At 40.5% G+C, this 27,179-nt stretch overlaps 3 protein-coding genes across 7 annotated transcripts in view; 2 read left to right on the top strand and 1 right to left on the bottom strand.

Moving 5' to 3' along the window:
• Window positions 1-419: 419 nt before the first annotated feature.
• LOC116671247 (liprin-alpha-3) lies at window positions 420-21,611 on the top strand. Of its 4 annotated transcripts, none has more exons than XM_032502338.1 (32): window positions 422-696; window positions 4,484-5,272; window positions 7,883-7,984; window positions 8,392-8,556; window positions 9,611-9,685; window positions 9,793-9,852; window positions 10,082-10,210; window positions 11,016-11,108; window positions 11,529-11,581; window positions 12,571-12,664; window positions 12,845-12,979; window positions 13,254-13,337; window positions 13,449-13,580; window positions 13,670-13,732; window positions 13,965-14,044; window positions 14,417-14,603; window positions 14,699-14,889; window positions 15,016-15,259; window positions 15,365-15,501; window positions 15,617-15,765; window positions 15,894-15,990; window positions 16,269-16,350; window positions 16,672-16,872; window positions 17,009-17,071; window positions 17,544-17,570; window positions 18,184-18,359; window positions 18,480-18,577; window positions 18,677-18,852; window positions 19,008-19,076; window positions 19,544-19,706; window positions 21,383-21,445; window positions 21,570-21,611. In XM_032502338.1, the coding sequence occupies exons 2-31, from the start codon at window positions 4,937-4,939 to the stop codon at window positions 21,427-21,429; spliced, it is 3,708 nt and encodes a 1,235-aa protein (XP_032358229.1). In that variant the 5' UTR covers window positions 422-696; window positions 4,484-4,936; the 3' UTR covers window positions 21,430-21,445; window positions 21,570-21,611. The 4 variants fall into 4 exon arrangements, with proteins under 4 accessions (XP_032358232.1, XP_032358229.1, XP_032358231.1 ...); XM_032502339.1 differs by having other exon boundaries at window positions 423-696; window positions 21,386-21,445; XM_032502340.1 differs by lacking the exon at window positions 9,793-9,852.
• A 1,161-nt stretch (window positions 21,612-22,772) lies between these two features.
• The window catches only part of LOC116671249 (potassium voltage-gated channel subfamily A member 7), an 11,942-nt gene continuing 7,535 nt past the window's right edge, over window positions 22,773-27,179 (bottom strand). Inside the window, exon 4 of the mRNA XM_032502353.1 lies at window positions 22,773-22,918. Coding sequence (XP_032358244.1) covers window positions 22,912-22,918 — 7 coding nt within the window. The 3' untranslated portion in view covers window positions 22,773-22,911. The remainder of the gene's footprint in view (window positions 22,919-27,179) is intronic.
• On the top strand, window positions 24,866-25,941 carry fgf21 (fibroblast growth factor 21). 2 transcript variants are annotated; one of them, XM_032502369.1, is made up of 4 exons: window positions 24,873-25,070; window positions 25,203-25,280; window positions 25,424-25,527; window positions 25,615-25,941. In XM_032502369.1, the coding sequence occupies exons 1-4, from the start codon at window positions 24,923-24,925 to the stop codon at window positions 25,903-25,905; spliced, it is 621 nt and encodes a 206-aa protein (XP_032358260.1). In that variant the 5' UTR covers window positions 24,873-24,922; the 3' UTR covers window positions 25,906-25,941. The 2 variants fall into 2 exon arrangements, with proteins under 2 accessions (XP_032358259.1, XP_032358260.1); XM_032502368.1 differs by having other exon boundaries at window positions 24,866-25,070; window positions 25,424-25,941.

Genomic DNA, 27,179 nt, shown 5'->3' with positions numbered 1-27,179 from the left:
TCATTTTATAACGTACAGTATTCATATCTCGAACTGCATGCTGTAGAATTGGGAAAATATGACCCCCAAAAACTGTGATTTATGGGAACAACTCCCATAAAAGAAATCCTGATTAAGTTTCATTATTAACATATTTGTGTACAGAATGAATCAGAATAATCGATACTAATTCCCACATGAGGTTTTTCTCATGGTCTGAAGTTGGGCCTACAAGCTTTGTTTTGCAGGAATACACTGCAGAAACACTGCTTTATGATGTACAAAACAATTTGAATTTGAATGCAACATCGACTAGCTGCAGGTAAAATGTCTGTCAGTTAGTTTGTCTCTAATATGCAAACACGCTGTATAAATAATCAGGTGTTTGATTGGCCTGCGAGTGCGCGTGAGTGCGTGGCGCGCGCGTAAATCACAGAGATGCGGAGAATGCTGAGAGAATGTTTCTTTAAGACCCATTACCTTCCAATCCGACAGAGGGGGAGTCAGTGGTAAGGTGGCGTATCGTCTCTCTCCGCGTGCCCCCTCCTCGCCGTTTACATGTGGAAAAAGAGAGAAAGAAAAAAAACACATAGCTACAGAAAGCTTTACTTCGGTTTTGGATGAGGGGCACGGACACCGATGCACGATCCGCGGGGATGGACCTAAGGAATATTTAACATCAAACATGGACACTACAGGCTCCCAGCGATGACTGTGGTAAGGATGCAACTTCACACCGCCCCATTGCAACCCAGTTTCCATTATGAGGGAGAAGAATATCCATCGGAAGACGCGGAAGAGAAATATGCATGCACTAATGTAATGATAAATGCGTGTGTGTGATACCTAACATTGTGTTGTGAAGGATTGGGGGGGGGGGGGGGGGGGGGGGGGGGGGGTATAGCCTCTGTGTGTGTTTGTGTGTGTGTGTGTGTGTGTGTGTGTGTGAGAGAGAGAAAGGGGAGGGAGGGGGTACTATTTGAATAGCGGCAAATATTAGAGAGACTATGCAACGCTCGGCGCCTATGTCAGTGTCAGGGATTGACAGGTGTGTTGGCAGCACCCCGCACGATTTATTTAGGGCGCGCTTGCTCGCTCCCGTTTGCATACAGCTAGGTGAGGTGGTTAGCTACTTGAGAGAGAGAGAAGGAGAGAGAGAGAGAGAGAAGGAGAGAGAGAGAGAGAGAGAGAGAGAGAGAGAAATACGATACCACTGTATATTGGCCTACTATGTGTTGCTTGTTAATCATGGCTATAAGCGCTTTGCCGTTGGGAGCTTTGTAGTCAACCCTCCTAGCTCGTCTCAGTGCTGTCACTGGGTGTATGGACTTGCTTATAAGTCTATAATGTCTGGAGAGGGCAGGCCCCATTGCTGAAAATGTGCGATGTGCTTTTTTTTTGCCATCCTCCTGACGTGATGCTTTCCACAGTCCCTGTCGATCTCTAAAGAAGAGATTCCTCTTCCTCCCCTTCGCTGGAATGCATTTTAACACACGAAGAGCCAATTAGAGATCCACTAGCCTACTAAGCTTTTTCACTAGAAGAATGTAGATATGTGCGCGTGCGTGCTCTTGCGCGCTCGTGCGCATAGCATCGAATGGTCTTTCCTCCATACATACAGAAATGGAGGTAGCCACAGCACAGACCTGCCATCTGGAGAGCCTCGTCATTTCCCCATCAGCCCAGTGTGCAGTGTGGATGCCAGCGCAAATAAAAGCGCGTTAATCCCGATCCTGGTGTTTTCATGCCCTCTGCCCAGTTGCCGACAATCACTTATCGATTCCATGGCGGGGGGTCGCAATGTGCTCTGCTTTTTATTGATATGTAAAGTATGCATCCAGTATGGGTGCATTATTACGCTGGGAAGGTGCTTTAACGTGTAACAGGATGTAAAAAACGACCGCGGAGACCCTCTTTATTTCTAATTGTCGGCGGTTCTGGGAGCCTGCAAACCCATCTCCCCACCCCAGTGTCTGATCTCTCTCTCTTACAAGCAAACACAAGGCTATGGCATTTTCCCTTTGCCCATTTTTCGGAGGCAGAGAATATTTAGTAACATGATACTCAGCCTAATTGGGGGCCTTGTCCTAATTGGTTATGTAGCAACCAAATACTGCAAAGACAGTCTCTCTTCTCCAAGGTAGGCAGCTATGTAAGCAGGATTTAGTGTGCCTGTGTAGGATGGTGAGGGTGATGATGGTGATGATTAAGGCAATCATAATATGAAAACACCTACATGTGTGGACACACACACACACACTTGATCAATCTAATGTGGTCACAGTGACACAAGCACCCATTACACCAATGGATCTAATGCAGCCACTTGATAATGTAGCCGTACAGTAGCTCATTATAGAACCATGTTATCACCTGCCCATTGTTTTCAAGCTGCCTCTCTCATTTCACAAATGTCTATGGCAGGAAGAATGAGGAGGAAAGTTCTCAATAATGCTCATGAAGCTGCAATGTTATGGCATGATAACTAGCGTCATTTTGATGCATCAGGTCTAGTAACCTCACAGCTGACACTTCAGTCAAAACTGCAGGCTGCCAAGTTATGTTTTGCCTGTACTGAATCAGGACACAACAAATGCTTCTGTTTTTCCAGCACAGAATATAGTGAACTATTACTGTACAACAGTCTGCTGTAATCACATTACCTTGTTTTCTGTTGCCCCTGCTGAGTTAATGAAGAGCTGCTGGATGAGTAATTATCCCAAGATGAGTTTTTCTTGCGGGCCACCCTGTACTTTGGCAGGAGAGGTATTTCAGGTGTTTCAAGGTCCATCTCAAATTCATTTCAGGAGGATATTTTGGGTAGTTTGGATAACAAAGTAGTGGTCAGAAGCTGTTGTAGTCTTCGCTCTACAACAACAACCCTTGGTAAAAAGCCTGATCAAGCATCAGGGGTACTTGGCATAATTTGATCAAAACATTTTTAATTTGTCAAAAAAGTGGCACGTTTAGAGTCATCTATTCAGGGCAGTGGTGCCATCGCCAAATATGTCCCTCCAAAAATGTATTTTTCCATATAAAAAGTTATAGATCCTGATAAGTATCTTTGGTCTTTGTAAAAGTAGGCCAAATATTAGCAGGTTATTGTTAATTTGAATGCTGCTTCTGGGTTAAACTCTCACATATGATGATGCAGTACAGTGTTATGATGACACGCTTTAATACTGTATGGATCTACAGTGTGGCAGAGCCTTTAGTGTGGCAGAGCAGTTGGAAGCATTTCTTAAATCGGAACTCTTTAACTATATTTTAAGGAAATCCAGTCAATGCCAGTTCATTCTTGCATCAGTGATTATCCATTAGGGGAGCGGGGAAGGAAGGACGTTTTTTTAGTGGGACATACAATGAGCTTGCCAAGTCCTCTAGCCAGCTCACCAGCATGAGGAGCTAATTTCGAGCTGTATCAAGCCTCCAGTTACCAGCAAGCAGTCCCCATTTTGGTTCTGTTCGTCCATATATTAATAATAAGACCACTGGCAAGACTTGTTTTCACTGCTAAAAAGGCCTATGTGCTAACTATGTTTGATTCACAAAATGAATAATTTTGGTAGGACAAAGACATTTTGTATTGCACTGGCCAGTCTCACTGACGTACAGAAGCCTGTATGGGGCACTAAATCAGTCCAAACCACTTAAAAGTATAAAGGCTAGTGCAAGGCCCCGCTTATTGAAGGCTAGACATTAAAGAATAAGGTAGGAAAGAAGAGAGGGACATGATGCACTTTATTAATGCTGATTGCCTAATCCATATAATTTTGGCCCACAGTTTGCAGCATGAGATAGAGGCCTTATCAAGTTAGAGTATGCATACAATTTACAACAAAACTAATCTGAGGAATCTTACAACATATTTGAATCACAGTCAGAACCTTAATTTGTTAGAAAAAACTGAGAATGAGAATTTTTTTTAAATATTATCCTGCATTAATTATTAAGATTAGTATTTTAACTTTTTCAGTGGTGCTAAAGTCACTTGAATCTGACCGAGATCACAGTGACTGATTCCTTAAAGCAACAGCTTATCATTTTGGGAAGTATGCTTTTTCACTTTCTCGCTATAAATTAGATGAGAAGTTCAATACTACTTTCATATCTGTCTGTTAAACATACGGTAAAGTTACAGCCAGCTGTGGATTAGATTATTTTAGCATCAAAACAGGGAAAAAAATGGATTAAACAGGTGATGGTCGGCAAATTTTGTTTACCTTTGGTCTTATATTTAACGGACAGACACAAAAGTAATATTGATCTTCTTGCTAACTCTCAGCAAGAAACCAAATTGTAAAGTGAAAGTGTATTGGCCAAAATGCCAAACTATTTCTTTAACACAGAATGTCATGCAGCATATACATTGAACTGTAATAGTTTAATTTTTCTCTCTCTATGTTACTCAAATATTTTTATCTTATTTAATAATGTCATTTCTCATTTGTTATAGTGAAGTTTATTAAGGGGGATCTAATGCCATGCCTGATCTTTTTTTCAGCTCTTACCCCCGGTGCTGTGAGGAGCTCTGCCTCGTGGACACAATTTAGGAGCATCGGCCCTCTTTTATCCCTTATTTCCCCATAACCCCTTCCCTTCCTCACCCTCCGCCAATCCCAGCCACCCACAGAACGGCTTACCCGTAGATACTCCTTCCTCTTGCACAACACAAGAACACATAAGCATTCTGATCACATACCATGCAGGTTGGGACTTTATGGGAAGACAAGTGAGCAAAGACGTACAGAGCGTTGGAGAAAAAACATAAAGGCAATAAACAGAGAAACATATGCAGACCAAAGGAATGATATTTTTGGAAAAGTGAAGATGTAAAGATTTATATTTTGTACATCCAACATTTAGTACAATCTTATAAAAAGGCAAAGACAGACATTTTGCATGCACAATCTCCATTTAGTTTTCTTTATAAACTTGACACACACGCCACAATCTCATGATGATGTGCGAGGTGATGCCCACCATTTCTGAGGATGGGCGAAGTGGGACTGGTGGGGGCCCTGCCTCCCCTGCCGGGGCCGGAGTCGGCGGGACCGGGGGTGTGATCGGAGGAGCAGGCTTCGGTGGGAGGGAGGCCAGAAGCGGTGGAGACGAAGGAGGCAGCACAGGGAACCTGGAGTCGTTGATGGTCAACATGCTGACTGAGAGGGAGAGGCTGCTGGAGAACCTGAGGGAGACACAGGATTGCCTGGGAACGGCTCAGCTCCGCCTCCGCGAACTCGGCCACGAAAAGGAGTCACTTCAGAGGCAGCTGTCGATCGCTCTGCCACAGGTACAACCGTGTGCATTTACAATCTGTGCATATGTGTATGGAGTAATCAGCCTTGTTTGAAAGTGGAAGTCTGTATTTTGGCTGATAGAAGTACGTTGAACACTCCTCCGTGTGAGGTAACATTGTTCATCCTCTGTGATATCAGTGTCTAGTTAAGGACGAGCGTGTTTTTCATGGTGAAGCGAGCTTGAGACAGTAATCCTTTGCAGTGACAATTCATGCAGAGAAAGTGGATGTTAAATACTTCCCCCTCTGCATTTTTAGAGTTTTCCTTACTAATGTTGTTCCAAGTAATGCAGAGGGTTCATGTTCCTATCATCTTCTGGATGTTTTGTCTTAGTTGCATCCGCAATTTTCCTCTTATGTGTAATCAGGTTTTATTTTATTGGCCATGTAGCTAGTGGATGATTAATGATGCTGGAAGCTAATATATTAATAGATTCAGTTTAAGTTAAACGAATACTTGATTTTCTTGGAATACTCTTTAGTTTTCTGAAATTGCTTATTAACAGTAACTGGAAATTGAAGATTTGATGCTACATTTATAACATAACCAGCTTTCTCCTCTTTTGCTAGGACACATTCCAAACTCTGTTTGTGCAAACTGTGTTTACAGTATGTATAGTTTGCTGTCACATTTTACTGTCTCGTCAGCGCTATATGTGAGGTCCCTTTGTGTTTTCGTCAGCTTCTAAAATGTTTGAAATGTGTCAGCACAAATTGACTGAATGCAGTTCACTCAGATTCCTTGTGCACATGTTGCGCTTTTTGATAAATGTCATCTCAGACTCGACTGATCCTGCATTAATACAATATCAAGAGACATTGTCATTATTTCAAGTCAGAAATGTATTTTTTACTGAGATCTAATTTTGATTAAAATGTGAAAGGAGACTGATAATGACTAGATAATTCCAAGCTTGCACTGAACATGGAGCATGTTGAGTCAGCAGAGCTACTTTCAATATCATAACATTTCCACGTGTTGTTTTCTTGTTACAAGAAGTGGATACACTCTTGAAAAAACCTATGAAATCAAGTACAGTACAATTTAGTATGTTGCGCTCCAATTTCTTCCTAAAATATTTGGTACAAATTTACAAGACAATGACAAAACAACACCACGTCTAACATTTCATTATCACATCTGGAGCTAAAATCAACAAGATTATCGAAAGAAAAATAGTCAGCAACTATTATTTAAGCTATTTTCAAGCAAAAACGCAACACATTCCACAGTTCTAGCTTTTGAGTTGTGAGTATTTGCTGCATTTCTTTGTCTTATGCGATAGTAAATAATAGTAAAATATAGTAGAAAGAAAGATATTGTTGTTAAAATATTGTTGTGCTTTTGGAGTGTTGGGTCCAACAAAGCAAGTCATTTGAAGCCGTTAACTTAGACTTTATGACATTGACTAACGTTTGACATTATAATCATTATTTGCAACCCTATGCATCTCCCAGATGCTATTTCAACAAACAATTAAACATTATAAACTCTACAATGTTAGTATTTGTTGAATAGCTACCTTACTGAACTGCAGTTGAATGTTCAGGTGTTTATGATATTGTTTACAAAACTTGTGAAGCGTTATCAATTTGCAGATAACACATAGCGGTCAACGCATTGGAAATTTGTCTTTCTGATTTATATATCTCAGTTTCTTTGTACATTATAAAGCAGGGGTGCCGATTCATTGAAAATAATAGAGGCCTATAGGTAGATTGAGATGAAATAGAAAAGAAACAATAAGTAAACAAGGTAAGCCAACCGAGAAGCTGACCCCTATCCAAACAAGAGCCAATGGACCCACTGTGTCACCATCTGTAGACCTTTTGCTGTCTTTTTTCTCTCCTCCATCCTTCATGCAAACACATATCCATTCAATGTGTCTACTTTCAACTGTTTTTCAATCATAAAGCAGGTAATCCTGTCTGTAAACATCTGTTCATAATTGTTCTCTCTCTGATGAACAGCAATTATAAGCTGAAGGTTTTGAAGGTGTTTTATGGAGACATAAAGAAATCACTGCCCATGGTTGCTGTTTGTTTAGGAAAATCCTGTAAGACACGCTCTCCTGTTTGCACTTTGCGTTTTAAGCGTTGTACAGGAGTTGCAAATGTATTCCCAGCGGTGTTGTAAATGACTAGCGACGCTGTGTATTTGGGGGTCTCTCTTGTGCATCCCAGTGCAGAGCCATTGTGTAACAGTGTGATGTAATCCATCCATAAATGCAAGTTCACAGAGGAGAATAAGCGAGAGAAAGAGAGTGGTGGTAGGAACTGTGTCAGTGATTTACGGGATTGTTGAGGTTTACATCATGTAAATCTCGCTACATTCCTGGTCTCAGGTGTTCCAAAATGTGTTTCTGGAGGACTTTGGTTATGCATATTTTTAGTGCTATGTGTCCAGTTATATGTGCTGCGAGCAGCCAACTCTATTTCATTTTCAGAGTCGCTAGATTTGTCAGGCTTGAATTATTATTAGTTCCTTTAAACTCTTATCGCGGCTCAAGCGGCTGAACAGAGACCATTTCCATTCAACTATTAAAACCATACATTTAAACAGTGTGTTTTCTTCGCCCCTGAAAACAGCTTGTTGTTCCACAGGAGTTTGCTGTGTTGACTAAAGACCTGAACGTTTGCCGGGAGCAGCTTCTGGAGAGGGAGGAGGAGATTGCTGAGCTCAAGGCGGAGAGAAACAACACACGTGTAAGATGTTTAGCGGCCATTTTGCTTATTAGCACTGTAACAGCCTCTGTGTTATCTTCCTCACCCATTGTGGGTGTGACACTGTTTCATTTGCTTCTGGGTCATTTTCCTCCTTCTCTTCCTCTTTCTCCTCCACATTTTCTCTTTATAACTCCTTTTGGGTCTGTATCTGCTCCTTATCTCTCCCACTCACTCCTTCCTTTCTGCTACCTGGTGCTCTTCTCTCCACCCAATTCCATCTCATTGTCTCTCTTAAAACCCTTCACTCCTCTGCATCTTCTCTGAACCTTCCATGTCTCTGTCCCTGTACGTCAAACTCCCTTGCTTACTTCTCTCCGTTCACCTCTTTGCATTCTTCTGCCACCTCCCCGTCTCTTTCCCCTTCAATCCACTCACTCACACTTTAGTTGTTGCTGGAACACCTCGAGTGCCTGGTGTCTCGCCATGAGCGCAGTCTTAGGATGACGGTGGTGAAAAGACAAGCTCAGTCCCCAGCGGGGGTCTCCAGTGAGGTGGAGGTCCTTAAGGCCCTCAAGTCTCTGTTTGAGCATCACAAGGCTTTGGATGAGAAGGTGGGTCAAACTGTTGTCTTTTGCATTGTAAATCGGGCCTGCAATTTTTCAAACTGCTGAAAGTAAAAAGAGTTAGCTGGGGAACATAGTGGAGCATTGAACAGCTAAAGAGCCAGATATTTCCCTAAAGACTTGGTAAAGATAAAAAGAGAGCCAAAAGGAGAGTAAATATTGGACTTACATTCATCAGGTGACCAAAAACAAATGTTAACTGTATGCTAATGTTGCTAATGTTAAGAAAAAACTATTGGTACAATTTATTTTGACTTAGAAATATTATTAAATTTAAGAGAGTTCCAAATGAGTCTTTAGCCTGTTAGTGTATTAGCGGGGCTAGACTATGCATTTGTGCATTTACTCAAGTGCTGTAGGCCACTTAAGTTCAATTTAGACATAGCCTTGTTTACCTAATAACCTATTTACTTACTTACTTACTCACTTTATGCTTCTTTATAGCCTACTTCTACACCATTACATTTAATATATTTTAAATGTTGTACTTTTTAGTTAACTAAATCTATTTGATACTTAGAGTTACTTGTTTAACATTAGTTACGGTGACATAATAATATATTGTATAAAGAAATAATAGTATAAATCAGATTAGGATAATTTTAGCTCACACGATGCAGCTGTTGCTTTCTTATAAAGTGTAAATCCACTTGCTATTCCTTCTCTGAGCATTCATATGATCATGTGCTGCTCTAAAATGTTCCTCCCACACTTCACTGCCAGTAGGAGTAAGTTTCTTGATAAATGATTTTTTCACTTTTACTGAAAAAGTTGCCACTGGTGTGGGGTCTTGAATGGCAATGCAGTGCACAACGTACCTTTTGTCAAAAAATTCTGGAGTTATGTCCTTTTTTTGGCCTCTTATGATCTGTTTGGTTTGGCTCTATCGCCTCGTAACTTGCTCCTACTATCAAGCTTATCAGAAAGGTCAAGATGTGGTTACTTTAGGAAAGTAAAAGACCAAAACATTTTAAGCAATACAAACGCAGCTTGAATCCTAACTTGTAAACCCCATGATGATTGGTCATTGTATACCCCACAGGTTCGAGAGAGGCTCCGTGTGGCCCTCGAGAGGGTGTCTGTGTTAGAAGACCAACTTGCAGCATCTTCTCAAGAGGTAAAGTCCAATGCGAATGATTTTGTGTGTCTTTACGATGATTTAGCTCAGTGCGTTCAAATAACATTTATTTGTATTGTCTATCCATTTTGTCTCCCCCTTTCCAGGTAATCTCTTTAAGAGACCAAATTAAAAGACGTCAACAAGGGGTGGACGGCGGGAAAGATGTAAGGGAGGGTTTTATGCATGTTGGTTCCAGTTGTTTTTGTGTATGTGTTAGCGTCCAGAAAGTCTGTAGAAAAGTAGATGTTTGGGTACCATGGTGTGTCAGTGTGATTTTAACTCTAGGTCTTACCGCATCGACATGTAATTTATTTTAGCTACGACCTCACTTGATCAGCTGGTCATTTTTCGTCATCACTCTCATGTTGTTTTTCTATATTGCCATTATTCCAGCGACTACCCAATGGTCCCTCCACTGGCCTGGAAGATAGCGAGCTGGAGAGGCAGCGAGAAGTAGAGATAGAGCGGCAGAGAGCTGAACTCTCCCAGCTGAGGGAGAGGCTGGCCCTCATGTGCCGGCAAGTAAGTGTGTGTTTCTGTTTATCTGCCATGGTGAGGACAAATATGACATTTGTACAAAGTGGGGACATTTTCAATTATTTAAGTGGATATTTCAGTGTGTGCATGCAGTATTATGGTTAAATTTGAAATTCAAGCTGAAATGTTCCAGTTAATAAACATTAAACCCAATCATGCTAAGCTTAACTAACTGGCTGCTGGCTGAAGACTAAATCAAGTCAATAAGCGTCTCTGTACTTTAACTGCATTTGTTTTATCAAGTTTATGTAATAAACACTGGCTTTCATAATAAATTCCATTAGTGTACTCCAGTAAGAAGAGCCAAAGGTTACCAACAGTATATCCTAAGAGGGAGGGGATCTATGCTCGGTACATCCACTGGTCTCCCTCTTCCCTCTTGTGGCCAGTTAGACTATTGCAGCTGCTTTGAAAAGCCATAATTATACTGCATAGTGTACAATAAAACGACATTCAAATTTTTATCATACACATACTTTATGTACCACTATCCAAACACTGTCAGACGTGTGTAATGGGCCTTAGTATAAGCATTTAGGTGAAGATGCCTAACTTACAAAATGTTGGGCAGTCTAGTTCCAGGATGAAAGGATTTAAGAGAAAACTGAAGAGAAGCAAACTCTGTCTGTAGTTTACTGCGTGTTGTGTTTAATGCGTCAGACTCTCAGCATACAGACATTTGTAATGAGTCACTTGTCGTGTCTACTTACACTTGGTTTTGTAGCAGTTAACGCTGACTCACGTAGGTTCAATCTGTGTCATCTTGTGTCCCTTTGTGGCGTCACCTCAGGTTGGGGAAATAGAGGAACAGCTTGCGGCCGCCAGGAGGGAGGTGACGAAGTCGGAGGAGGCCAATCAGAAGCTCCAAAGGGAAGTGAAAGAGGTCTGTAGGGCCAAGCTGTCTCTTTTCAGCCAAGACCCTGAGCTCCCTGCGATTCCCGGGACTCCATATATATTTGAACACAATGGCCATATGTTGGAGAAGTAGTATTATGTATTATTTTGAAAGGGTATTGAGATGGATATTACACAAGAGAAATTAAACAATTGGGGCAGAGTTTTGCTTATTGTGTTCCTGCAGCTACGGAAGTTTAACAGAAATGCACAAGGAATTTTACACTTCTACAGTATTAAAATGTACCACTTACTGTATACAGGCCACTCACACATTCAAATGTTCTCCTCCTGTTTCTCTCGCCATTAGTTATGACATAAATCTGGAATAGGAAGTGTTATCTCATGTATATCTTGAAATCCTTAACCGCACGTCATTTTTTTCATGACACATTTTTGCTTCCTCTAGGCCCTTTGCCAAAGGGAGGACATGGAGGAAAGGATTACAACACTAGAACGCAGGTAACATTTGCTGTGTTTGAAGAATCTACTCTGAGTTTTTGTGAGGATTCACTCTTTTTTTTCTTTAATAGTTTAAGACATCAGCTGTAAAGAACATAGCAGAAGGAACTTATTTTTCACCTGTTGGCTAGAAATGTGTTGCAAAGGTGTCCTGACACCTCTTCATACAGTCTTAGGATGTTTTACGTAAGAACATTTGCATTACGTCTGGGGGGGGGGGGGGGGGGGGGGGGGGGGTGAAGTGACACACAGTGGCACACAGTTTGTTTGAAAGCAGGGATTTGAGATCAGAAAATGGTTTGATAGTCATATTTTATTATCTTATTAATTGATGCAAAATATAATGGCCCAAAGGTTCTTTTCCTTTGAAAATATACAACAATTCTAAATTCTAACTACTTACAGTGTCAGCAATGAACATATAAAGCCAATAAATATTGTTAAATAATACATTTCAATAAATAATAATGTGGATAATGGGATTATATCAATCTCTACTACAACAGCACCATTTTTTTATTGCATTATCCAATATTGATGATCTGTTCGATCGTCTTTTTAGAAGAATTAACTGTAAATAAAAACAGCTTTATTATTTTTTTTACCCTAAAATGCAGAGGAGTCTGTAATGACTAGAATGTTGAGGCTTCCTCAAAAGCTGCATACACCCCCAACAACGTCCACCAAGAAGGGTTGGGCAGCTTCTATGTTGCAAAGGGGCAGTAAAGTCTGTTTTCAAAACCTAAATGATGTGAGCATTCAGTAATTAATTAAGGCAACTCATATGAGCATTTTAACACTTTTGATCAACTCAGTGCTTCTCCATCTGGATTTTGGCAGTTTGACAGTAAGAGAACATGGTGTGGTAGTATTTTAATGAATGGATCAATTGCCAGGGGAAATTACACCCTTGCATACAACCACAAATATCTTGTTATGTTGGCCAAGAACATCAGCTCTAATCGGTGGTATATTGGTGTTAAATGCAGGTACCTCAGCGCGCAGAGGGAGGCGACTTCTCTCCATGATATCAAAGACAAGCTGGAAAATGAGCTGGCCAGCAAGGAATCACTGCACAGACAGGTAAGAAATGGCTCAAATAATACAGTATCCTGCTACAGTCAGAATACAATGGTCAGAAAATAATGTAAAAATGTATGCGAGTGTCATCAGCTCTAGCAATTATATTAGGTGCAAGACTCATTTTTGAACTGATGTTCAATCACACGTACTGTACATGTGTGTTTTGGTCTGTTTTTCCAGAGTGAAGAGAAGAACAGACAGCTACAGGAACGTTTAGATGAAGCCAAGCAGAAGCTGCAGCAGACCCTACAGAGGGCAGAGACTCTGCCTGAGATCGAGGCCCAGCTTGCCCAAAGGGTTGCTGCTCTCAACAAGGTACTTTGAGTTAGGCACAATCACTTGTTGTACCCGACTGACCATACAACCTGCCACTTAGATTCAGTCCTGGTAGTTACATTTAAAGGTTGAGTTATTTAATGATGCGTTAACACTGTATGTATGCTTTCATAGGTTTTATTGGTTAATCAAACAATCAGATAATCTTGTGCCACGTTTGAACAAAAAATGTATTTGGATCTATTTTTAGTAAATAAATGCATCAGCTACAGGCTTGTAGGAGCATCTGGAAATTATGTTACTTCTAATTTAGGCAGAGGAGCGGCATGGAAACTTTGAGGAGCGACTACGGCAAATGGAAGCTCAACTTGAGGAGAAGAACCAGGAGCTTCAGAGGGTAAAATCTTATTTTTCTGCTTGGCTACATTTCCTTTTTTAAGCAAATTTGAAGTTTGTTCTCCACTTTTTTTCTATCTTGAGCACCTCTCTTATGGCTGTGTCATTCTAGGCGAGGCAGAGGGAGAAGATGAACGACGAACACAACAAACGCCTCTCAGATACAGTGGACAAGCTTCTGTCTGAGTCCAATGAGAGACTACAGCTCCACCTCAAAGAGAGGATGGCGGCACTAGAGGAGAAGGTAACAAGAAGACTAATTAGTCGTGCAGAATATTTTGTGATATAATGGAAAAGAAGAAAAAGTATATATTCCTTCTTCTGCTCTGCTAGAATGCTCTGTCAGAGGAACTGTCCAATATGAAGAAAATCCAGGATGATCTTATAGCTAATAAGGTATTCATTTTTTCAGCAATGTTATCAGTTTATTCTTATATTCTGTGTGTGAGAGGTCAAGGGTATTTATCATCTTGTGCATGATCCAGTTTTCAACAGCACTGTTTTTGCAGAATATGACCTTTGATTCTTCAATATCAAAATCTTTCCGAGAATTTGACTCATCCCAACAAACAAGAGACGTGATGTTTAACAAATACTTCTTTATTGGGTTGTTTCCTCTGTGCTTTAGGAGCAGCTCCTTGCTGAGTTGGAGCGAATCCAGCTGGAGCTGGATCAACTGAGAGGCAGGCCTGGCTCCTCTTATTCCAGGTTAGGCACAATGAACCTTAAAGGGAATTTATTTATAAAATGTGTCCTACATTTTGTAAATGCCCAAATAAAAACAAAGTCTCCCAAGGGATACTATATGTACGAAGCCCTTTCTGAGCACACATTTGTGTTTACTCGCTTATTTAGTTGTAATGTACTTCCACTAAAATCTATTTTAAAAGTATTTATTCCTACTGTACCTAGAGGGTGTTGTTTTTGCCAACAAGTATTCAAATTACAAATATACAATATATATATATATATATATATATATATATATATATATATATACACACACACACACACTTGACCTGTATATATTCTGTGTTCAAATGGATACAACTATTTTTATGCATTTCTTTCTCAACATAGGGCGGGCAGCGTGAGCTCCCTTCCCTCCACCCTTTTTCGACGATCTCTTCCAGGGAGCTCCTCTGAACTGCGGTACCCCCAGGGTGGAGGCTCACTACCGTCCGGCTACAGCAACTCCTCTAGTGGGGTGGTGGTCAGGCGCACACACCGAGGCCGGTGGGGGGCATCTAGAGACGATAGTAACAAGGTATTGATCTCACACTAAGACAAGCCTGATGATGATAATGACGATATCAATTGTGATTAGGATTGTAATTTTTCTGCGTTTTTCCTTTTTTCCAGTATGGAGAGTGGGACAGCGGCACCATGCTTGGTCACGGCTTTGAGGGTGGGGAGGGAGGCTGCTCTGACGATGAGGACGACAGGGAGACTCTGTTTGGATCGGAGCTCCTCTCTCCCAGCGGACAGACAGATGTACAGACCTTAGCCATCATGCTACAGGAGCAACTGGAGGCCATCAATAAAGAGATAAAGTGAGTTTTATGTCTATTCGGTTTGCCTTTTATGTGACTAATTTGAGATCCTAATGCTATTTGGGCAACCAATATTTTAGCTTACATTCAAAAAAAGATGTGTGCTTTTCTCACATCTCCTCTCAGGCTGATTCAGGAGGAAAAGGAGAGCACAGAGCTGAGGGCAGAAGAGATTGAGAGCAGAGTCAGCAGCGTGGCCCTTGATGCCCCACCCATTCCACCCTCCTCGCTGGGAGGACGGGACAGCGTTGGCAGGGGTTACATGACTCCCTCCATCACCTCCTCCACGTTGGCGTCTCCCTCACCACCTAGTTCTGGACATTCCACCCCCCGCCTGCCACATTCCCCCGCTAGGGAGAATGACAGACAGGTACTGTGTTGAAGTTGTGATAAAGCTTAAGCTAAAAATGTGCTTTAAATGAGGATAATATAAGAAGATGCTGTGTAAATTCACCCAACTCTTTCCATCCTGTAGAATAGCAAAGATGGTGAAGAATGCAGAGCACTTGCTCTGATTGACTCCAACCCTCCTGTCCCACGAGCCCTACGACTGGACCGAATGACACACACTCACCCCGGGGCAGGCCTCGATGACCTCCGTGAATTTCGCAGGTACTCCCTATGAGGGTTTACTCATGAGAACTTAATTTGGCTAACAAGTTAGCCCTGATATACGCTCATTGTCCATGTGGATGGCACTTTCTGTTTTTCCTTTCTCTGTCTTTAGTCTCTCTGCTGACGGTTCCACCACTGCTAGCCAGGACTCCCTCCACAAAGCCAGCAAAAAGAAAAGCATCAAGTCGTCTATTGGTCGTCTCTTTGGCAAAAAGGAAAAGGGGAGGATCGGTGCACCCGGGCGGGAGTCTGCCTCACTGGGTCTGTGAACAGATTGGAAACCAACGCCCTTTTGTTAAATAACTGACAAATATATCTGTTTAGAGTAAGAGAATCATCATCACTGACACTAATACATGAAGTAATTATTTTAACCTAAACCTTTCCAGCCTCCACACCCTCTGATGACCTGGGTTCAGCTGACCCGTTAGGCCTGGCTAAACTTGGGACTGGAACAGTTGAAAAAGACCGCCGCAGCAAAAAGAAGTGAGATCCTTCACCTTTCCACGTGCTTCTCAAATTATTCACACATCTTTTAACCCTCCTGTAGTCAGGTGCTGGTTGGTAGAGCATGACACTTACAATACCTGGGATTGTTTTCCCTGGTGCCAGTCATTTTAAAAGATATACCCTGCTGCAAGGTGCAAATATCATGGTATTTTAACATCTCAAGTTCAATGTGATTTTCTATTTATAAAAGAGATAGTGGTAAAGTGATTGAAAAGTATCTTTGCTAAATGTCTGTTTTCAATTCTCCTTGCCAGACACGACCTGTTAGAGGAAGCCTGTCGTCAGGGTCTGCCTTTCGCCTCATGGGATGGCCCGACTGTTGTTACATGGCTTGAGGTACCTCATGACACCCTATCATTAATGCGTTTTTATACATAGATGGATAGATGGATAGATGGATAGATAGATGGATAGATGGATAGATAGATAGATAGATAGATAGATAGATAGATAGATAGATAGATAGATAGATGCATCTTTACAGTGTCTTTACTAGGATAAATCTAAGGGTTGGGGTTACTTTTAATAATAATAGTAATAATAGGGTCATGTTAGGGCTCCACAGGCTGTTTGCAACAAATACAGGAGTGACACATTTTTGTCTCGAGTATCATCATTCAAGTGTTGGCTTTGACAGTCTTCTCTCTGTTCATCCAGCTGTGGGTAGGGATGCCAGCATGGTATGTGGCAGCGTGCCGTGCCAACGTGAAGAGTGGCGCCATTATGGCAAATCTGTCGGACACGGAGATCCAGAGGGAGATCGGCATCAGCAACCCTCTACACCGACTCAAACTCCGCCTAGCCATCCAGGAAATGGTCTCCCTCACTAGTCCGTCTGCACCTGCAAGCACCCGCTCTGTAAGGCTCAGTAAAAAGAAAGCATGATATAACTCTAAACACAAGTCACGTGTTCACACAGCTGGGACATTAACAAATCCACACACCCCTGTCACCGATGAAGACTGATGTTGCAATTTGTTTACTCTCATTACAGTCAACCAGTAATATTTGGATGACACACGCTGAGATGGAGTCTCTCACTGCTGCCACCAAGCCAGTAAGAATATTACATTTCATATAAAATCCAAAAAGAATTCAACATTTTAGCATATTGATTTATTTTACGTTTATAGATTATGGACTCAGACAGTATTTTCTGTATTTAGGCATGGAACATCATGACTTGTTTATATGACTAAAGGTCTCACATTGATGAGTTTTTTCCTTTTTCTTTGTCTCTGATTAGGCATGTTTGGCTACACCTTCCCCTTACTATTCCTTCAAAATCTGTTTTGATGTAGTGTTTTTCCAACTAATTCTCACGCACTAACAAAACTTTTCCTCCCTTTGCCTTCCCTCTTTTCTTCTCCATTCTGTCCTGACTCTGATTCACCATAACACACACACACACACACACACACACACACACACACACACAAACAAACTCCCCCACACCCTGGTGATCTTTCCCTCTCTTTGCAACTCTCTGTCCCTTTTCTGTTCCGTTTCTTCTCTGCCTGAAACACAAGGAGCAGAAGGAGTTCAGCTGGGACCAGGTGAGTTTCTGGCAGTATACGAGTGATCATCACAATGTTCTGTATTCATGACTAAATTGTTTTTAACCACAAACATAACTTATTGAGTACTGAAAACTATTTATTTATTTTCCTTACACTGATGAAAACTGGCAACGTGTGTGTTCCTCATGTAAGCTATTAATTATGAAGCTAAGAAAAACTGTCCTTCATCAGATGGTTTAAGATATAATGAAAACCAAATGGGACAACTAACTAATTATTATTAGTTATAAACCTTTATATAATATAATTAATTAGTAAAATATTGATTAACAATAAATTAATAAAGTCATTAGTGACAGCTCATAAAGTCTTTGTAAAGTATGCATTTTAGAAAGAGACACCAATCTATCATGACTCAAAATTCCAGTCTAACTCTAATTAAACTCACTATAGTAATCATGGACATCCCTGAATTCCCACGTTTCCCGTTACCTGTGATGCCTCATTTGGCACAATTGAGGGATCCATTGCATGATTGCTTGCTGGCCCGCAGTGTATATACAGCACTGCAGTGTATACAGTAAGGAGAGACAGCTGAAGACTTGGTGTTTTCTTGACTCTACTCACCCCCCCCAACTCTATCCACCAGATCCTGGCCTATGGAGACATGAACCACGAGTGGGTGGGAAACGAATGGCTGCCCAGCCTGGGTCTGCCTCAGTACCGCTCCTACTTCATGGAGTCACTGGTGGATGCCAGAATGCTTGATCACCTCACCAAGAAAGAACTGAGGGGCCAGCTGAAGATGGTGGACAGTTTCCACAGGTGTGAAAGTCTGACTTTCATACAAATTATCTCTCTACTTCTTCTTTGCACTCTCTTTTTGGGCGTCGTTATCTGCCAGCTTTTATAACAATTAGAGCTATGTGTCTTTCTCACTTCCAGGGTGAGTCTTCACTATGGTATCATGTGCTTGAAGCGCTTGAACTATGATAGGAAGGAGCTGGAGAGGAGGAGGGATGAGAGTCAACACCATAACCTAGGTGAGGCCTGTCTTCTGTTCGAACATGATATCAGGGCATTTACAAAACGTACTGGTTTATAGTAAACTGGTGATAACTGCCTTTTTGTGTCCTCCACAGATGTAATGGTGTGGTCCAATGAGCGAGTGATGTGTTGGGTGCAGGCTATCGGCCTGAAAGAGTTTGCCGACAACCTTTTAGAAAGCGGGGTGCACGGGGCCCTCCTGGCGCTAGATGACACCTTTGACTACACTGACTTGGCCCTCCTCCTCCAGATACCCAATCAAAACACACAGGTACCCCACAGCGCACCACCTTTATCGTTAACTTGTACTCACAACTGTTCTCATTGCCACACGTTCTGTTTTCCTAATGCCAAAATAATCCTAATCTTTAACTCTAAAATTATCTTAATTATGATCCTAAAACTATGTTTGTCTATCTTTCGCAGGCGAGGCAGCTCTTAGAGAAGGAGTACAATGGTCTCATCTCCATGGGAACAGAGAGGAGGCCAGATGAGGTAGGACAAAGCCGACTGTCCGTAAAAAATCTATCAAAATAATCACTCCTGCCAGGAGAAGCATATGTGTTGATTGTAACCGGTTTGTAACCATCCAAACCTTTCAATCTTTGTCCTTTGTTTAACATGTGTCATTACAGGATAAGTTCCTAGAGTGGTAAAATAGCAGACTGAAATATTTCTATTTCTATAACATTTCTCTTCCTTTTAAAGAGAGCCTTTATGGCAACACTGCTGGCAAATTGTTGGCATGCCAGAGTGGTTCAGCTGTGTTTACGCCAGCCCTAATTGCTTAGTTACAGCTTGTAGGACTAAAAACAACTGCAACTGTTGTATATTGTCACAACAAAACCTGCATTGTCAAATACTACTTTGTTAAACCGCACTAATGCATAATGAATAAGACCCTGAAATAGATATCCGTGCTGTTATTTTTAATCACTGGTGTTAATTCATTGTCTCTACAGGACGGCACAAAAACATTTACACGGTCACCATCCTGGAGGAAGATGTTCCGAGAGAAGGACCTCCGCGGCGTGACCTCTGACTCCTCGGAAACGTTACCTGCCAACTTCCGTGCCTCCGCCATCTCGACCCCCTCCGTCACCCTGAGAAAAGTTCAGAGCGAAGGTGAGAAGACGCAGCTCACAGCGGTTGAATGAACATGAAAGCCGCACTGCCTGGATCAAGCAGTACACAGGGGTTTCTTTGTGTTTAAACATTTGTAAGAAAAAAAGAAATGTGCATTTATGCAGAAATGTTAAACCAATGATACCGTGTATGCTAACAAATTATGTCAAATATACCTGAAGTAAAATGTGGTATAAAGAAACACAACAGAATATGACACTGCATGTACATTTGTGTTACTATAGGGCCTATGGTAACACAAATGTACATGCAAATAAAATAAAATCAGCCTATAGTATAGGCTGATTTTATTTGTTTATTTATGCTTCACACAGGTGAAAATAGTGACTAAGGTGGTTATTGAAATATGGAGATTTGGCAGCTATTTGATTGGCCATGGGTCTCCAAAGCCAAGGTCAAAAGCATTTGATGAATTTAAAAGTTGATATCGTAACATAGCAATAACATAAGTTCCAAAGCAAAACAAAAAAGAGAATGAGTCGCTCCAGTGTGCAAATCAGTGGTGACTCTAGCACTTATCAACCAACCACACAGGGTTAGGTCATTTACCTACCAATAACCATTTTTCAAACAATGTGTTTTTCACTTCCTTTTTTCCAGGCTGCCATAGTGGTTTCACTCAGTACCTAAATCCAGCATTTACAAATTTAAAAATGGTGAAATGTAAATTATCAGCACAAACATGTTCTGGTTGTGTTATCATAGTTTGGTAAGAGTTGACAGCAAAGACAACATACAAACATGAGTATTGTGAAAGGGATAGCGTGGATTTGGAGCTATTTTATGTCTTTCAGCAATAAAATAGCTATAGGTGTGGATATAGGAAAATGCAGGAAATTTAGGAAACCTTTTTTGACATATTTTCACATGCCCACTAAACAATAGACAGATGGAGTTTTGGTTCTTTCAGTAACATGTCAGGAAGATGTAAACAGACGTGTTAATACAAGGAAAGTGCCAATGACATAGTGGGTTGACACAAAGAATGGAAAACATGATTTTTTTAATATATAGAACTTCTTTTGGTTCATACAGTATGCTAATTTGCTTTGTTGCCTAACAGGGTAAATATGAAGACTCCACCTATAGCTGGATATCTTAGCAGAAAAATTGGAAATGGGGAAACAGTAAGCTGTACTAGCTCACCAATTAACCTTTGGTGAGGTGTTGGTAGGCAGATTTTGCTGCCATTGGAGCTAGGCTACAGTAGCTGTTTACCTCTGTTTCTAGTTTATGTGTCAAGCTAAGCTAACATATTTACCATAGGGACGATGAGAAAGCAAATACGTGTATTTCCCATGATGTCTAATTATTTCTTTAAAGTTGAAGCCAGTGCCAGTGCAGGATTTCAATTTTTACCAGGTCCAAACGTAGCGGAGCAATATTTATATTTGGCCTTTCAGAAGCAAATACCAACACTATTCCCCACAATAGTAAGAACTACAGAAGCTCCTTGGAATCAAGACCATAGTTAATTGATTTTGATTCAATTTTCACATTAGTGGTTTTTGGAATCCTGTGTTTGCTCCCTTATAATCCGAACAGAAAATCTACTAAACACAGTTTTATTTTGTATGTTCCAGTATGAGGAACTGCACTGATTTCGGACTGCTTGTCTCATAGTTTCAATTACTAATTCCCTTCTTCTATGCCAGTAGGTCCAAGAGGAGAGTCAGGCTCCGTGAGAACATATTCCTGCTAAAAGATAAGCACACCAGGTGAGAAAAAGCAACCTCGCTGATGATTCTATCTGTAGCTAAAAATAGCTTGTGTGAACACCAAATCAAATGTCTCATCTCAGCAAGAGCTTTCACGATTGTGTTTGTTTTTTCCATTGTGTAGAACCCCACCTCTATCCTAGCCCAAGGGGAAAAACACATTTTGAAGAAAAAACCCTAAGGAAAAATGGACACTAGAAGATGACCAACATCATTTGAGCAAAGTGTTGAAGAATCAAAGACACTGAGTGAATGATTTCTGAAAAGATGAGAAAATGAGTGAATGTCTGTTTATCCATCTCTTTCTCTTTCTCTTACTCTCTCTCTCTCTCTCTCTCTCTCTCTCTCTCTCTCTCTCTCTCTCTCTCTCTCTCTCTCTCTCTCTCTCTCTCTCTCTCTCTCTCTCTCTCTCTTGCTCTCTCACCCCACTTTGATCCATAGTTGTGGCATGATACTGTTTGATTCTGTAGAAAGTGGCCTGTAGAAAGTGTCCATTGCCTATTGTGACTACATCTTCTGTTTTTGAGTGTGAGATGGCAGTATTGACACATTGAATTCATAGTTTTTAAAATTTGAAACTGCATTCCTGTTCAGATCAAGAGAAAGATATCCCGTCACACATCCTTTCAGGTGATCATACTATGATATAGAACATATTCTGGCTAGTAACATAACAATACAGTAGAGTTTGGGGAGAGGGAGGTTCAAAAGAAGAATATGAGTGTACACAGAGGAAACAAAATGTATGTTCTTAAGCCATAACAGACATGAGATGCACAAATGTGAATAGGACAGACAATGAGACAATTAGCAAAGTGCTTTATGACTAAATCCTGTTCAAAGTGGGGAAAAAAGAGTTAAACATTTGTGTTAATATGCATGCCAAAATCAACCATTTTAGAGTGAACGTCATGATATCAATCATCTAAAGATGGGAAGGCTTGGGTCAGGACTTTGTAAAATGTGTGTATTTTATTTGTATCATTTTTTTATGATAACTGCTACTGTATGTATGTATGTATGTATGTACAGTATGTACTGTATGTGTGTGTGTGTATTTAACTGTATGTTCATTTCATATTTAGTTTTAAGACTGACTGTAATTTGATTTTAGGTTGAAAAAGGAAATATGTTTTAAATTATGGACATTTAAGATATGCTACTTGTATGTGTACATTTTGAAAAAACAAATTGTGTTATGATTTACATTCATTATATTGGAGAGTAGTGATGATAATTGACTATAATATGATAATGATTGTAAAAGCTGTAATTAAAAAACATACCTGTTAAAGACTACTGAAGGAGTTATTTGCAGCTTCCCCTCCACACTGACAGAAGATCTCAGGTAAGAGGCTGTAACGGGCCAGGATGGAGCTCTCAATCATCAGAGTATGAACCATTGAAATGCAGAAGATGCTTGGTTTATTCTTAAACTGTCAACTGTTAAACTCTGCAGTCAGAATCTAAGACCTGCAAAATACCAAGAGACAAGGCAGGGAAAGGAATGGGGTAGCAAGAGGGCAAAGTCCAGCATACTACGTATACTATACCTACAGTGGTGCTCATAAGTTTAATTTGGAATTCAAATAGCCCCATATCATCACATACCCTTCACCATACAGCTTGGCATGGTTTTGTGGGAGGCTATGTGATGTGTCATGGGTTGGGGTCTTGTTGGGATTAGTTTTTGCCTGCGCCTGTCTTTTTGGATTCTGGATTTTGATTTTCCCTTGGACTTTGTGTTCTCTTGTGGATTGTTTTTTGTTGGGAACTGACCAGAAATAAATCTGTTACCTGCTCTGGTCTGCCTCCCTATCTCTGCGTGTGGGTCCTCACTTCACCTTACCATCACAGTGATGATATGGGGCTATTTTAATTCCAAAGGCCAAGGGAACTTGCTAAAAACATGAATGACCATTTGCTTATTGAGACTTGAAGCGTGAACAGGGTAGCGCCATCTCCTGGCTGAGGTCCATCTATAAAACCATCACTTTTTTTTATCACATGGAATTTATTTGTTTTACAAGCTTTTTAATGTGTTTTATTTGTTGTCAGTTTAATAATACTGAAGGTGAAGCATGAGGCACACATGCAACTCCGTAATAATTATGATGAAAACAATGTTTTTCAGTGTTCATGACTACCATTTAGTTTAAATTTCACTTCAGAAACAAGTCGGAGGCTTCTTATCATTCACCAATAAGCTACAGTTTCTATTCAATTACAGTACTGTAACTGTCACATGTCATACATACATAACAATTGCACCAGAATACTTGTAATATATGTGGGACTGTGTTAACAGTTTTGAAGCTTAACAAAGACATTTTAAACTTTGATAGTAACAACACTTTATGTATTAATGTAGCTTTCAGAATCAATTTGGATGAACTGACCCCTAAAGTATCACAGTGAAATAAAATATAGCGGTAGGCCTAATGCCCTTTGTGGAGAGTAAGTTAAGTTGTAAGATGCATTGTGTTACTTTACTTGGGAGTTTACAAGCTGACGCACAGCTGCAGTCCCATAAACACTTGTCTTCTGCTTGTAAATCAGTTTCACCCACTGGTTCCCCCATTCTAACCCCCAAATACACACACATCAAAATAAGATAAACAACACAGAAAACCCAGTCACTTCCACTGGTAATTGTTTATTATAAATTATGTGCCAATGACGCAGAAATATGTTTGTGTTACATCTTCTTGCAGTTGTGAAATTTGAATATTTTCTTAAGTGGAGGACTGAATGGAAAAGCACGGCGTTACTGTAAGCTGTTCAGTACATACATGACAAAGCATAATTACTGCAATCTCAGTGTGAACAAATCAAGAGACAAAAGTGAGGTGTTTTGTTGTCCTAAATCATTGGAAATAAGTCTAAAAAGTTGTTGATGTCTGGATTGATATTGTTCAACAAAAACTTTGACTTATTCATATCTTGTTTCAAATCAGACAAATAAGTGCATTTACTTTTAAAAGTATTGTGGGAATAGGATGAAAATAAGTCAACATTGCAGTTGGTCCTTATGTGTAGTTAAGCAATAAAATATATTTTCACATACTACATATGGAAACAGTAAGACACAAAAAATCAAAACATGCTCTCATGTTTTATCTTCTATGTGGCCCAGATGAATTTTATCCCACCTGGCTTCCCGGGTGTCCAAACACCCGACTTTATGGGCAACTTTTACTGTAAGTGACAGGAAGAAGCCCTTACATAGTGTTTAAACACAGGTCTTCCTCTCAGCATTAAAATGTCTGACTCATATGTTCAGGAAGTAAGACCTCCTTCTCCAAACTCCTTTATAAAGGCACAAAACTTGCTCCTGTGTAGAATTTGATCCAAAAGAACTCGCTTGTACAGAGCCATAGATTTCCTATTTATTTTATTAGCTATTTCTTATCTTTATCAAGCTATTTGTTTTTTTTATTTATTCCTCATTTGTCATCCTTAATCTTTTTTTCCCAAATGTTTTTGTTTCCATACACCTCTTTCTCCTGCCTGTCTTGTTTTCTCTTAATCATCCCACTTCCTTTCTCTCTTTCATTTTATCTCACTGACTCCAACCCACTGTTGTCCTTTGATAACCAGGTCAGAGAGGTACACCTCTACACAGGTATTTATCCGTCTTTTCCTTTGAGTAACTTAGGAAGATGTTTAATGCAAATGTGGGGATAATGATGAGATAATACTGTTCTTAAAAACCTTAAATTCTTCATTATGCGGATTTCTGGCCTTCTTGTTGCAGATAATCACAGAAGAGCAATGTATCTGCAAATGACGGGCGACGGGAAAGTGTCCGGCAGCGATACTCAGACTTGTTACAGTGAGTATTTGGGAGATAAATCAGTAACAGACAATATATGTGGGCTCAATTTAGGATATGTCCCTTTCAAAAACATCCAATACACTGTATAGTTTGAGGTCCAGTAAATGGAGAGTCATCTTTTCATGTTCCTGTGTTTCCAGGTGTGCTGGAGCTGAAATCTGTCAATCCAGGCCACATTGTCATCCAGGGAAAGTCATCATCTCTGTTTCTCTGTGTGGACAGCGGAGGCCATTTAAGGGGGCAGGTACGGCAAGCAAAGACAACACATTTTCCTAAAGTCTCCATCTATCCTTTTGTTCAAGGTACAGTTTGCATCTGTTGTTCCTTTCAGGTGCAATACTCGGAGGCTGACTGCACCTTCAGAGAACTGCTGCTGGCAGATGGATACACCCGTTTCCTGTCCTCGCACCATGGATTTCCTATGTCTCTGGCATCAAGACATTCCCCAGATCAACACACAGTCCCCTTCACTCGATTCCTACCACTTAGGAATACTTTGGCAGGGGACAGTGTGTCTGAACAGCCACCAAGCAATCAGAGACTTTTCAATGTGGACTCGGATGATCTTTTTGGAATGAGTCTAAATACTATGGTCAGTCCTCATTTCTCAGTGGACAAGTAAAGAAAATGAATTGAGATGTATAACTGTCAATGTAGCCTACCTTCTAACACTATATTTTTTATATTGACCAGGGACTTAATTTTCTTATGAAATAAGTACTTTTTGGATCTCAACACATTTCTCTGAGGGCAGTATTATTGTAACTTATTTATTTATTTATTTATTGTGTGTGTGTGTGTGTGTGTGTGTGTGTGTGTGTGTGTGTGTGTGTGTGTGTGTGTGTGTGTGTGTGTGTGTGTGTGTGTGTGTGTGTGTGGTGTAGCCTATTACAAATAGTTATTTAAAGACTGAATAATAATTCTTTGATTTTATACTTGACAGCATGTTTCTGTTATGTTTTCTGAATAAAAATAAACATACAAATGTCCCTTTTGTTTGTCTGAGTCTGTCATGCAATGGTACAGAAATTTAATTAAACAATTTTACAAACCATTAGGATTAAAGACTGAGAAAAAAAAAAAACGTATTCCGACCAATGATTACAGCTCTCAGGGTGGAAGAGAGGAAGTGGGCTGAATATTGTGAGAGCGAGAGCGGTCTCTCGTGGACAAATAAGTAATGAGGGGGAAGTCGGCCAAGAACCACCTGGCTTGATTTATGTGCTCGGGTGGTCGTTTGAGTCGATTGTTTGAAAGTTGGCTTGGACAAACACATCCAAACAGTACACTGTAGGACTATACAATGTGTGTAGGCCTACAGTGAATGGCGCACTACAATGTACAGGGAACTTCTTACAGTAGACATGCATACTGGGACTAACTGGATCCGGACTGTTTTGCTTCCCTGCCAACAATTGCATCCACTCGGACAGCAACAATACTTGAAGCAGGATAATTCCTGTCGTTTTACGATCATCGCTGCCGAAAAATGCATCCACCTCACAGGGAGCAAGGAAATGCTAGGCTAATAGTGAGCCTCATAAAACATTGATGACTCTTAAACGTTCTAAAAGTATAGACTGAAGATCATTTATCACGATGAACATGACAAATAAGTTTATATAGGCTTGATTTTTTTGTTGTTGTTTTTTTCCCTTTGTGGACGCAATTCTCCTCACGGAAGCAGGAACTATCCCCCCCTCCCCCCCATCTGATTATTGTCATGTGCCTACAGGTGCAGTGGTACCGCCCGTCTGCACCCCTCACCCCTGTTGGGGCGGAATCTTGCCCTTCTAGATTCTTTCAGGAAGAAGGGTTCAAGTCCGTAGGTTGGATAAAAGAACGTTTATTACAATAGAATGTATATTCCAGAGACAAGGTTAAAGAGAATATGCA

This window comes from Etheostoma spectabile, chromosome 21 (assembly GCF_008692095.1).
Source record: "Etheostoma spectabile isolate EspeVRDwgs_2016 chromosome 21, UIUC_Espe_1.0, whole genome shotgun sequence".
NCBI lineage: Eukaryota > Metazoa > Chordata > Actinopteri > Perciformes > Percidae > Etheostoma > Etheostoma spectabile.
Note: the sequence above shows the minus strand (reverse complement) of the source record. Positions and strands in the feature narration are given on the sequence as shown.

Excerpts from the sequence above, each read along its gene's own strand:
- LOC116671247 (XM_032502338.1), top strand. The coding sequence starts at position 4,937 with ATGATGATGTGCGAGGTGATGCCCACCATTTCTGAGGATGGGCGAAGT. Across the intron at positions 10,211-11,015 it reads TGGCCCTCATGTGCCGGCAA|GTTGGGGAAATAGAGGAACA; the intron begins GTAAGTGTGTGT and ends GCGTCACCTCAG. Across the intron at positions 17,571-18,183 it reads AGGAGTTCAGCTGGGACCAG|ATCCTGGCCTATGGAGACAT; the intron begins GTGAGTTTCTGG and ends TCTATCCACCAG.
- fgf21 (XM_032502368.1), top strand. The coding sequence starts at position 24,923 with ATGTTTTTGTTTCCATACACCTCTTTCTCCTGCCTGTCTTGTTTTCTC. Across the intron at positions 25,071-25,202 it reads AGAGGTACACCTCTACACAG|ATAATCACAGAAGAGCAATG; the intron begins GTATTTATCCGT and ends TTCTTGTTGCAG. Across the intron at positions 25,281-25,423 it reads CGATACTCAGACTTGTTACA|GTGTGCTGGAGCTGAAATCT; the intron begins GTGAGTATTTGG and ends CTGTGTTTCCAG.